This window comes from Myotis yumanensis, unplaced genomic scaffold (assembly GCF_028538775.1).
Source record: "Myotis yumanensis isolate MYYU_CA2020_CCGP unplaced genomic scaffold, mMyoYum1.0.hap1 SCAF_2, whole genome shotgun sequence".
NCBI lineage: Eukaryota > Metazoa > Chordata > Mammalia > Chiroptera > Vespertilionidae > Myotis > Myotis yumanensis.
This window is the reverse complement of record NW_027223753.1, coordinates 153,604,938-153,618,542: the sequence shown is the minus strand read 5'-3', so window position 1 is coordinate 153,618,542 and position 13,605 is coordinate 153,604,938. Positions and strand designations below refer to the sequence as shown.

Below are 13,605 nucleotides of genomic sequence, written 5' to 3'. Positions count from 1 at the left end.
TTAATTTTTCTATGGGTTTTCCTATGGTTCTTATAGCTTGGTTCTTTATGGATGGAAATTTACAATATACCCAAGTTCGGTAAAAGTAATAATTTTGATAAGATATACTTAATAAATTTTAGTCTGTGCATGAGACAATCAATTTCCATGATACTAGAATGATAATATAGGAGAATTGTAGAGGTCTGGAGGAAAACCCTTAATCACCGAAATATAGTCTAACATAAAATAGAACAATACCTGTGATGACAAAATTGACATTGTTTTTTTAACTAAGAATCACTAGATTTTCCTATTTAAGTGAGGATAAAAACTGGCCCTAAGTATGCTTAAAAGTATAATTTATTACACTAGTTTCCCAATCTTGTTGGATTCTTCCCTGAATACTCTTGTTCTTGGGCTTATCGTACCTTCTAGATCTTTAGAAGTGAAGTCTGAGCCATCTGTGGTCATTAATATTCCCAAGACAATTTTCACTAGAGGATTATGGCCCAATTCCAAATTGAGTAATTCTATTTTATAACTCTTCCTCCCTTTTCAATTATAATCTCCATTTCCTCCTTTGTACTGGCTTTACCCCAAAGATGTCAAGTATGAAGTTGAAGATGGAAGAAAGAATATGTAAGAAACTAGGTCTTGTTGATGTTTTCTATACAGCTCTTTAGTTAACTGTCCATCAATATGGAGTACAAATATGGCTGAGTTATCCAAAGTTATTACCTTGTATCTTTCAATGAAAGGCAATCAAAGACATGAGGAACACTGAATTTAGATTAGCATGAAAGATGTTCAAATGAATACTAAATACCAACCCAATTTCTCCAAAGTACCTTTCTCAGGTGATAGAGAAAACAGAATCATCTTCTCTTTTACTGGAGTAAACAATTGCTAGAGGGCAAGGGCAAGATTCTAAAGATCTTACACGTCAGGAAAAAATATATTTTGAGTAAACCAAACCCTCAAATAAGATTTGACTAAAGAAAGGGCCAATACTTTTTAAATGAGATAATACCATTCTCCTTCCTTTTAAAAATCTCAGAAGTTTTAAGAAAAATTAATCCAATAAAACAGGAAGAAAAACCTCCAAATGCCTGGTCTTCGAAGATGAAGTGAAAGAAGTTTATGATGGATCACTTGTGAAGTATAACTATTCCCTTACATCACTCATTTAAAATACTATTTTTTCATTGATTTAAAGAGAAAGAATTTTTAAATGCAATGTCCACTCCTAATGTACTCAATGCCTCTTTCTCCTCTCCCATTAGAACCCTGAAGAGAGTAAAGAACTAAAGTGGATTATCTTCAATACAACATGTTCTTAGAAATCTAACTGCAAGTTAATTATTTAGAAATTGAGAATTTTCTCTTTAAAGAAATTCTGCCTTGATTTTTTCATTATTATTATTATTATTATTATTATTATTTTGGCAAATAATAGAGACAATTGCCTCTACTAGAGTTTGAGCACAACTGTAGAATGCATCTTTTGGAATAACTGTTAAGGATCTAATCTGATGATTAATTTTACTTCTGAGTCTATCAAGCAGGTAAATTGGTTTAGAATTAAAGCAAGCAGGAGTGAGAAGAGGATTTGCATTCTAATAGCTCCTAGTCTAGTCTAGTTCCTAGGCTAGTTGTGCTAAGAGATTCTGAAGTCATTTAGAAAAGCAGCCAGTTATTGAGTTCGCTTAACCTCTGGAGATAATTTTTTTAACTTTTTATTATTTGCCTCATCTAACTCCTTTATAGATTTATAATGCAAGATATTTAGGTCTTTCAAAAAAATTTTGATTGATTATTGGAACTGGGATTACAGATAATGGATGAAAGGCTAATTACCAAAATTCTATTTGTAGAGCAAACTGGTGGATATAGAGACAACAGCTCAAGATTTTAGAAAGTGCCAATTTGCTAAAAATAGATAAATATCATGATTATTGATGGACTTAATTCAATGACATTCAAAATGAGATGATTAATATCAAAGAGTAGCATTTCTCTGATATAAATCTAAGGGAGATGTTTTACACCTATTATTGCCCAATTCTTTCACAGAAACAGATCCTGCACACTAAAAAATAAGAGTGGAAAGCTCTACTGTGCCAAAGTAGCAAGAATATTTGGTAGCTAATATTTCTCTTAGACAGGTGGTACCTGCCTACCTGCCAGAGGTCAGCCTCTGAAAGACAGTGAAAAACCTGTACCTGTCAACTCTAGATGTGGAGATGTGCCCTAGCCTTTCTTTTTTAGGTATAAAAGCCCATCAGATCAGTAATCTGTGTAGTTACTACTTCTTTTTAGAGAGCCCTACCAATAATAAAATGCAATACAAGCCCAAATGAAAACTACCAAAGGGAAAAATTAGTGGTCTACCACATTTGAGGTAAGTCCATCCTGATCTGGGTAGCTACCCTATTATGGACATATAAGTATATTTTCAGGAGAAACTTTCTCACCCATATTATTCTATCACTAGATTGGGTATAGCCATTCAGAAATTTTGTCTAAACCATGTGACCTGGCCAGAGATGGTTGGTCCATTGGTAACTAGCTGACCTGAAGAATTTGAATGAAGAAACAGAAAAGCTAGGGTTATTAGTAACTGGGTCCTTTAAAGGCAGGGCTCCAGAAAGAAAGTATATGAATTCCTGTTGTTGAGGTTCCCAGTTCTACTCTGGTTCCCCTAAGTTTGGCTATTCAACTTTCTAATTTCTGAGAGATATCTAGTTGTCGTTTTTTTTTTTTTTTTCAGTAGATCCCTTATATATACCATTAAAGTTTGTTTCTGTTATTTGTATTCCATTAAAGACAAATAATAGAAGCATACATGAGTGTGTGTAGAGATGAGACAGAGAGAGATGGCATGAGAGACAGAGAGAGTAAGAGACAGAAACAGATGGCTAGAGTGAAGGATTAAAAGGGATACCATTAGCCAACCATAGACATAATAAAAGAAATAACTATTTCCCTCTAGATACTAGTTTATTTCCAAATTTCTAGGTAACATACCTTTCTGTTAAATTAAATATAAGCTCCCTATATAAAAGTATTTTTCAAAATATGCATGATATTACTTGTTCTATTTTAAACTTTTGGTTTCTAGGAAAAACAAAATCTCTTAGACAAACTTGATCCAATTATTATACTTAAAATATTTTCAAATATTATCCACATACAAGAAATAAGATTCTTTAGTTTGCAATAACTCAATTGCTTATATGAAAATTTGATAAATTTTGTATTATTAAATTGGTCACTTAACCCAATCAACCAAGAATACAGGAGAACTGAAATGTCCTTTGTAGAGATCCTGAGAGCCTCAAAAATTATTTATGGCATTTAGAGTTGAGGTAGAAAAGGTTCAGGATTGTATATCACTTCTGATCAAGATTAATTTCTGATACATTGAGGAACCCTAAAGTTGTATAAAAATGGTGTTCAGGTGATAATCTTTGAACTTCCCTCAACCAGGTTTCATCCCATTTTTAGTCTCCTACCCAGTCCCACAATCCTTCTCAACTCTTCTGCCTGACTGGTCACTCATGTGATGGATGTGAGCACAGCATGCCTGGTAATATTAGTGCTGAGAACCCAATTTAGAAGTGAGGTGGAGAAGCAGCCAACTTAGCAAATGGAGCAGAGAAGTATAGATATGAAGAAAAAGACTAAAACAGAAAAAGTTAAAATAAATATAGTGAATTTTTCTAATTTGAACTGATCCTTGGGGTCTCCCATCCATCTGACTAATATTTACTCTGTAGTTAATAGGAGAGAAGGAGTGAGAATGGAAGATATATATCTCTATATCTATCTATCATCTCTATCTATAATCTATCTATATTCCATACAGGAGTAAGGTTGCTACTTTGCAAAGAAATATGAATACTTTAGGTTTCAATATGTGGAATTCCTCAATTAATAATATTCTATATTTGAAAAATATATTGCTTATAAAACACTTATTTTTATAACTTAATTTGAACCTCAAACCAGTCTAGTAGAAAAGAAAAGTCAGGATTGGAATGTTCTTTTTATGTGTCTAATACATAGATGAATAAACTAGAGCTCAGAAAGATTAAGTTACTTACCCAAGGTCACACGACAAGCAATTGGCATAGCCAGTTCTAGAACCCAGGAAAGGGTTTATTCCACTACAAAGACATGAAACAGGACATTAAACAAACAACATTTAAGAAAATAAGATCTGTAAATAATTAAGGATAGGAAATCTGGAGGGTCAGACTCCCATACTACAATGTAAACTCACAGCAAGTGTACTACTCTCATCTAAGCAGACAGGAGAGGGAAGTGTAAATTTGACCACAACTACCTGTGAGAAGGACTGATAGAGGTGAATGTACATTTACACAAAGTCAGCTCTGAATAGGTACATAAGAATGGTCTTCTGACCCAAACATCTCCCATAATGGTCCATCATGAGTATCTTTTCCTTCCTACTTTTATTTCTTCAGTAAATATTTTTTGTTGAGAAGTTAATATGTGCCAGACACAGCTTAAGATGCCTATTTTGTCTAAAATACCCATTTGGAATGTTGGAAGGGACACACTTTTTCTGAAAGTTTTTCTTTTCATAGCCTTACACATTAAACATTAGTAATCAATAAGGAAAACTGTACTTGGACATGAGAGGAGGAGAAAAAAATAGAAAAACTTCAAGAAAGAGATAGAAAGAGATTGAGAGTAATGGCCCAGATAAAGAATAAGAGTGTGGAGCTACTACTCAACTTTAGCAGTTGAAGACAAATTTTACCTATAAATCATTTTGTCTTATTCTCTTCTCAAGGCCATGACAATTCAGTCAAAGAAAAATATACCTCCTGGAGTCTGGCAGGAAGTATTTTCATGGAAAGTTGTGGTTGCAGTTTGCCTCATATTGGCCACACTATGCCTACTTCAGAATCCAACTCCCTTCAGTCTATTCAAACCTAAGAAAGATAAAGTTGATCTGGTTCTCCCTCCTTTTACATGACTTATGAAGAACCACTTACTATTCAACCCCCCTTTACTCCCATGAAAGGTTTCTCTTTGAGGAATATTATTATGTGGATACTTAAGTGAAAAGGTAAGAAACCCAAATGAAAATAAAATTAATTCTTAAACACAGGTCCTTGAGCACAGATCAACATATTTTGAACTTTATATGATCAATGAAATAAGTCAACTAAGAGTAACAAAAGATTGAGTCAAAGTTTATTTGGAAAAGTTGTGGAGCAAAGCAATAACAGTAAGTACTTAGGGTAAAAAGGAAGGGCATGAAAAGCTTCAAGACTATAGTAAATCATGTGTCTTTCTCGGGACTCTGCTAATCTCAGAGGGCAGGCCTATATGCTGGTTGGTGGGGAGTAGGACATCAATGGGAGGCTTTCAGATAGTACCAGTTAACGGTAATTTGGAGAAACATGGTATTAATGGGCTCATTTTATGCCTGCTTTCATTAAAAAAAATGATGGTTATCATCCTACTGGTCAATATCAAGAATCAATGATATCAGCTCCACTTCAAAATTTGATGTCAATGAATTACAAAAATATACTAGTGATTCCATCCATTTAGATGTGCCACAACTTATGGAAAGTCTATAAACCTGGTTCCATATTCATTTAGCAAACAGATCACCTACAATTAAATCTGATTACTGTATTTGGCAAGTCCTGTGGTAGGCACTGAAGATAGAAAAAAAAAATTAACCTTACACCTTTCCCCTTAAACAACTCATTGTATGGACACCAATGTATAAAAAAAAGAAAAGAAAAAGAAACAAATAAAAATGCTATATAGTGCAACAAGTGACATAATAGTGATATTATAAAATACTAGAGGCTCAGTGCATGAAATTCATGCATGGGGGGTGCCCCTCAGCCCGGTCTGCGCCCTCTTGCAATATGGGACCTCTTGGGTAGGGTCCCTAGGCCTGGCCAGCGATCAGGGCCTATCAGGGCTTTCCTTCCCCCAGCTGTCAGCAGCTGGCCCACCCCCATCACGGCCACTACTTGCCATCTGTGCTGTGCTGCCCCTCTGCTGCCATCAGTCGCCTTCCTCTGCAAGCGACAGGCGTGGGGTGCGATCACTTGGCTGGCCTGGGCCTCCCTCTGTGGGACAATTGTGGAGCGATTGGTTGCTGACCAATTACATCGCACACACCTTGGCTGGCCTGGCACCAGTGTGTGTCATAGCGTGGTCATCCTGAAGGTTGTCTGGACGGTGGTTCTGCTGTTAGTTGTTCAGTCGATTTGTATATTACACTTTTATTATTATAGATAACATAGTCACAAAAAAGGTAGGAAGAAACTTAACTTAGGATGGTCAAGAATGGCTTTAAAGAGCCATTCTTAGAGGGAAAATGTGAATTTTCTAGGTTGAGAAGGAGTGTAATGTGAGCAAAGAGTACAGTATGAGCAAAGACACCAAGGTCTGAAAACTATGTTGCATCATAAGATGAGAGAATAGGGTGTTTAAAGATAGCGTTGGAAAGGTAGGCAAGTCTGGATCATGTCATCCATGCTGAGCAGTTTATATTTTTGCTTCCAGTTAAGCGGGGACATTAGAGAATTTTAAGGAGGAATATTATATGACCAGATTTGTGTTAGGTAAAGATAAGTACAGTGTTATGTGTAAGGAGAATTGAAGGAGAGCAAGATGAAGGTAAGGAGTCTATGTGAGAAGCTATTGCCTTTGTCTACTCTAGAGAAGATAATGAAAATCTGAATCAGGATATTTGTAGTGGAATTGAAAAGCAGAGGATGGATACAAAATTTTATTAACAAGAATCTAAGGATTTAGAAGCTGAATGTGGGAATTTTAAAAAAAAGAACTATGTTCAGGATTACTCCCGGTCCCTAGAGCTTCGAAGCTGGCTAGTGGTGGGCATTTGGAGGAAGGCTAAGTGGAAGACTATGGTTTTGTACATAACAATGTGGTTATCTCTTAAATATTTAAATAGAGATACCTAGTAGATCAGGAGCTTAGGAGAGGTATCCAGTATACAGATTTGAATTCACACAGGTGGTTAAAACTCCGACATGAATGAGATCACCTAGAATTGGTGTGTAAAGTGAGAAGAGAAATGGATCAGGATCATGAACCTGGAGATAATCTATATTTGGGGGAGAAGAGAATGAACAAAGACAGCAAAGCATATGAGATGGACCTATCTGAGAGGGAGGAGAATGAGGAGAGTTGTCATGGGGGTCAAATGAGAAGAGAGTTTCAGGAAGAAGGATAGCCAACAACACAAAATGTCAAAGAGATAGCAAATAAGACATAAACTGAAGTTAGTTGATGTGGTGTCTGTCTTTTTCAGAACATGTTTCAATGGGATTATGGAAACAGAAACCTTATGAAAGTAGATGGAATAGTGAGTGGGGAGTGATGAAGAGGAGAAAGTGAGTGTGAGGAGACTTTTTAGGAACTTTGTTCTAACAGGTGGGTGAGACAGAACACTGTAGAGATGGAACAGGAGAGTCAGGAAACAGTCCTTTAAGACAGAATAAACATGAGGATAGTCATAGGCTGTGGGGAAAGGAGTTGATATAGTACAAGATAAAATCTTAACAGAGAGTAGGACATGATGGAATAAGATTCTGGAGAAAAAATAGGAGGAACAAGAGTACAAGCAGAGAAAGCAACTGTGACCAGAAACAACTCCTAAACAGAAAAAAGCAGCATAGTAGACACTGGACAATCTTGAAAAATTGGCAGTTTTAAGCCAAGGCTCACATTGCAAAACTTGGACAGAAATTTTTGTTTACATTTGTATTGATCATTGTTTTCACATTAATTTTGTGTAATGCTACAAAAGCCCTTTAAGGCAAGCAGAGTGGGATTTTTGCTTGTTTGCTTTGGATTTGTTTTTTTAGTCTCCATCTTACAGGAGGAAACTGAAACCCAAGATTATGTGATTCATTCAGGATCATAGAATCAGTATATTGCATAGACTAAGGACTCTCTACCCAGTGCTCTTCCCAATACCTCAGAGAATGTTATGAAGACTTCACTGCAATGGTGCAGAGGCAATCAGACCACACTTCTGAAGAGAGAATCCCTGCCCACAATCATTTCTTTGATTGACAATAGGCATGCTTGGTTGCCTGAAAGTCTCTATGACAGTTAATAGGGACGTCAATGCTATATCTTCTCTTGAGATGATCTGGGCATGTGCACCCTTTGAAATGTTCCTTTAATATTAGAGGATGATTTTAGATTCTTCTTACTTTATCAGTATGAACAAGGAAAATATTTAGTAAATACACATGTTCTACTATTGCCTGAAAGGACCCCTCCCCCTTTCTTATGGGGCCAAGTAAAACTGAAGTATGTGGAATTATCAGCCCCAGGCATATCACTGACAATTTCATTAGGAACGAGGCAAAAGGGACCCCTTGCCACTCTTCCTCTCAGTGAATAGGAGCACTGCCCTTTAGCATAAAACATGAAAGGAGGTTTCCATAGTTTTGCCAGCTCAGCAAGAGAAAACATTAACCCTGCATATTCTTATCCCAGTTGTCTCAGCATGGATGGGGAGGGAGGGGCCAGAATTACAGACTGTCAGCATGAGAGAGCAGAGCTCATTGTGTATGGGTTAAAAGGAATTAGAGCCACCAGATATGAACACATTAAATTTCTAAGGTTCTCTGCAAGTTCAGATAATTTGGCAGAAAAAGAAATCCCTTTAAATGATTTCTTTTTTCTGTTTATGTTTGGAAATGTGTGGTAGAACTCAGTATTTTCAAAAACAAACAGCTTCAGTTGCATTAAGTAGAATGTCTCCACTTAATTAATTCACTTAGTCCCTGGGTGACACTGGGTGTGGCTCGGCGAGATTTAGGAGAAATCCAATTTATAACTAGGAGGAACCTAATTTATAACTGGGAGGAAGCTTCTGCACCAGGCAGCAAGGCGGCATCCTTCCACACCTTTCCAACACTGCAAGGGGAAGACGAGGTTGGAATTCTAAACTACAGATCACACGCTCTAAGGACTATCTGTTGTATGAGGGAAAAGGCAGATATTGGTGGGGTTGAAGGGGCTACTTGCTTGCATTGGTATTTTTTTACACTTCAATTAAAGTCCTTAGTTTTAAACAAAGGAAACACCTCACAATTTTCTTGCTTTGTGGACTCAGATCCTATCTTGCAAGTTTTTCATCATCTGCAATATGCACGGTAATTAAGCTGTTTAAAGTTAATCCCAAGATATTTGAAAATCATAAACCAATAATATCTCAGGAATTCTTTCCTTTTATCCCTCCATTGCCCACTTCTTTATCATCGTCTCATCCCCATGCCACTGCCATTCTCTTCTTCTTGCTTTAATAATCTATAGTGGTGGGTAATTAATGGCCAATAAAGATCATTTATGCTTTCGTCTCACCCATTGGCAATGTATTACAACTCAGAAATCCAAGACTGCTTTTTATGCTGCTCAAGTGGAAGAGGAAGGAAGTGCAATCTCTCCAGCCCCCTCCCATGTTTCTGCTGGATTTTATGGGTGTGGCAGAGTTTAGACCTTTGCAGATTTTTGCCCTTGTTTTATTCCCTGTTAAGGACCAGGATGACTAGATGCCAGAATGAAGATAAACACAATCAGATCCTGCCATGAGTGATACAGGATCATTACACCCACAAGCAGGAAACCCATGCGAGACAAGTACTCACACATAAATGCCAGTCAGTGTAGTACGGAGCCCACGCCCTAAATACATCATTTCCTTCAGTCTGATTTAATTCTATCCTACATACTGACTTATGTGAATGACACACAACAGTGGTAAACAGGGAACAGGGCCATTTCACAGAGAAGCACACATTTATACAATAGGACAATTTCTATACCTTTTATTTTCTCTCATGCATATAAATTATGCTAAAATGCATTCAGGCATGTGGAAGCTACACAGAGTACATGCATGACTATCGCACATGAAGTGTGCAGATGCTATGCACATTTAGTGCAAATTTCTACAACTCCCAAACACAAAATTTCAGCTTCATTACTTTGCACATCCAGGGAACACTTGGGGTTGTTACTGAGAGAGAACCCTAGGGAAGGCAACTGTCCCCTTTTGGGGAAGGGAATTCCATTAGCCTCAATTCCCTTTCTAAAAATCATGCTTGGTTTCCTTTGTCAAAGGGGGGTGTACATATACTTGTGTGTGTCTACAGAAAGTGGCAAAAAGTTGTAAAGCAACATATTTTCTTTTCAAAATTAAAGCTTTCTTAAGTGAATAGCATTGGCTTCCTTTGGTCTCTGCCTTTCTAAATTTTATTTCCCCAGCTCACCAGTGGGGCAACCTCAGGATGTTTCCTGGACAGTGTGCTTAACCCAGCCACCTGTATCCACTGCATTTATGTGTTAGAATGAACACAAGAAGAAGCGTCCTGATTTGGAAAATAAGCAATAGAAGCACCAGTCTCTAGAACCATAAAACAGTTTGGGGAAGTCCGGCATGTAAGATTCTCATGCTCTTCCCCAAACACCCCTACACAACCCACCAAACCACACACAAAACCCCAGGTGCCGGTTACTTTATGTATGTATGTATGTATGTATGTATGTATGTATGTGTGTATGCTATGCCTCTCCATCCACTGCTCTGATATTCTGCTTCTGTCTCCCTTCCCCTTCCTCTTCCTTCTCCTTCATCCTCACTCCCGCCCCTCCTTTCAGGGCGCTGGCTAAATGTTCTAATCCGGCAGGCTGTTTCTTCTCCCCCCCTCCACCCCCTTCCGATTCAGCGAGTGTATTACAAATTGCCCAGTATCCAATACCTGCACAGGAATAATGCCCAATTCCTATCTCTTGCACTCCACCCCTAAGGCAATCAATCTGCAAAAGGCTTCTTTAACCAAGACTGCCATCCCCTTCCTCCGGGCACGCGCGAACGCGAGCGCGCGCGCGCACAGGCACACCCTCACCCATATCCCACACCCATTTTTCTCCTTAACCTTCGCCAAAATCACTCAAACGTGTTCCAATAAATGTTTGAAAGCTTCATTTGGCGAATGCCAGGGCACTGTCGGTTCCTGCTAAACACCATACTCTTCATTCCTCCCTACCCTCACTCCAAGTTTCTAAAATGTCTTTCAAGAAATAAGTGAGCAATTTGAAATGGAAGAAAAACCTGGGCAGTGGGGGAGGGAGGGCGGGGACTCGGATTCTTGCTAATCTTGTGTGTGTCCCTCTTCCGGATGAAAATGAGTCACCAAATGCTTATTATCCAGAATGTTAGCCTGACTCTGGTCACTGACAACGCCAGGAAAAATGCAAGGGAAAGGGAGAAAAGACCTGATTTCCAACAGGTAATACTGGGCTCATCTTTCCCATCCCCTCGGAGCTCAAAGCTCCTAGGGGCGTGGTCCACCCTCTCCTCGGACAGCTGGCGGGTGCACAATCGCTACGGATTTTCCCCTTCCACGCGGCCAGTTTCTCCCCCAGCCCCAGTTGCCTTCAGATCCTTTTTTTGAAAAAAGAAAAAAAAAAAAAAAGAGCATCTCCCAAATCAGTTTCATTCATTGACAAATAAATAAATAAAACCTTCATATGTTCTTCCATTAATACCTGCGCCCATTTGAGGCTCAGGCATGTAGGAAATAAGGCTTCTCCCGCAGCACATGTGAGAAAATTGTACCACAGAACAAGCTATACTCATTACTAAATATTATTCTTTCAACCTGCTTTTGCAAAGAATATAAAGGGCTGCTTCCCCATCTTATAGGTAAAATCTACATCTTTTTCCCAGTTCCGTTTCTACCTCCACACCCGCAAAACCAGACCTGAAATGCTGAACATTAACTAATAGCCGAATAAATAAATAAATAAATCGTATTTCTAGCCAAACAGGCGTATTTTTCCTATCATCATCTAAATTAGTAGCAGCAACCCCAAACCAGAGCATGAGAAACAGAATAGAATAAAAGCTGGGATGCAACCGTCAGTTACCATAGGCTAAGGAAACGCGAGCACCATGGCCAGAGCAGAAGCAGTTAAAATATTTTCCCTGCCTTTACTCTGGTAATTTCACAACAGCAAGAAGTAAAAATCTTTAGCTCTACCTGTTTGGTTCTTCTCATACAGCACAGCATGGTTGTATCGTCCCTTGCCTTCTTCCTGCCTTCTCTCCTTTCCTCCTCTCTCTTTCTTATTCCCCCCCTCTCCACCTCTTTTCTGCTCGCTTGCTCACTCGCTCTCTCGCGCTAGCGCGCTCTCTCTCCCTCCCTCCCTCTCTCTCCCTCACACACACCAGGGCAGTTAGCAGCAACTGTAAGGTCCACAGCTATTGCTCATCGCACATGCTCTCTCCTCTCTCTCTCTTCTCTCTCTCTCTCTCTCTCTCTCTCTCTCTCTCTCTCTCTTTCTCTCCTTTTTTCTCTCTTCCCCTCCCCACCTACTCTTTCTTTTTCTTTTCTCTCTCCATCTCTTTCTCAGAATTGTTCTCTAGCTTTCAATGACTAATCTCTTCCCCAGCCCCCACTCCCATTCTAGACAGTCACCCCCTCCCAGTCCCCTGCCAGCCTCATGAATATTTAAACATCTCCAATCTGGACCCAATTACCCACCGACTTTCTCGCTGCATTGAGAGAGTGGGTGGGGTGGGGGCAGAGAAGTATATCCCAGCCGGTTCAGGAGATTGGATGGGATGTGTTTTACATGGAAGAGGGGCTTGAGGAATGCTTCTATTTCTTCACTAACTCTGTTCTTTTTCCAATATCATAAAAGCAAAGAACAGCTATTCTGAATGACTAGTCAGACTTATACAACACGTTATATCTGCTGTTTAGGTTTTATGCAGTTAATAATTGTGAGGGTTAAGTTCTCTCAAAAAATAAAATAACATGTAAATATTACACATTGTGTGTATACTGTACTCAGTATTCACATAACCTAAAATAAATGCACACATATAAGCTGAGATATGCACAAACATATCTCATTTTGCTACAATATTCTTGAAAAAAATCCACGAATATATTGCATTTTAAACATTCTAAGCACTTGAGTTTAGAAATAACTAATATTGCCCTAGCTGGTTTGGCTCAGTGGATAGAGCATCAGCCTGTGGACTAAAGGGTCCCCTGTTCAATTCAGATCAGGGGCACATGCCAGGGCTGTGGGCTTTATCCCCAGTGGGGGGCATGTGGGGGGTAGCCGATCAATGATTCTCTCTCATTATTGATGTTTCTATCTCTGTCTCCCACTTCTTTCCTCTCTGAAATCAATAAAAATATTTATTTTTTTAAAAAGTGTAAATATTATAATTTTTAGGTATATAGTACTGTGCAATTTTGGGACTATTACTGAACCTCTCTGCACCTCATTTTCTAATCTCTAAAATAGGGATAATAATGCCAACCTATTATTAGCAAAGAACAAATAACAAATGTATGTATGCAAAGTACAATGAAGCCATTCTTAATACATAGTAGATTTACCTCACAGACTGTACTTTTCTGAAATTTAGGTGACATTTCCAAAGGACTATCTCAAAGAACTTTTCATACTATTTCTTGTTGTTCATTAGTGATGCTAAGCATTCCCAATTAAACAGCTCATATTCTTTCAGCTCCTAGACATGAGCCTAGTTAATAG

General features: G+C 38.4%; 1 protein-coding gene across 1 annotated transcript in view; it reads right to left on the bottom strand.

Moving 5' to 3' along the window:
- The window catches only part of GAP43 (growth associated protein 43), a 96,614-nt gene extending 84,333 nt beyond the window's left edge, over positions 1 to 12,281 (bottom strand). The window contains exon 1 of the mRNA XM_070406236.1: positions 12,072 to 12,281. Coding sequence (XP_070262337.1) covers positions 12,072 to 12,101 — 30 coding nt within the window. The 5' untranslated portion in view covers positions 12,102 to 12,281. The remainder of the gene's footprint in view (positions 1 to 12,071) is intronic.
- Positions 12,282 to 13,605: the final 1,324 nt, after the last annotated feature.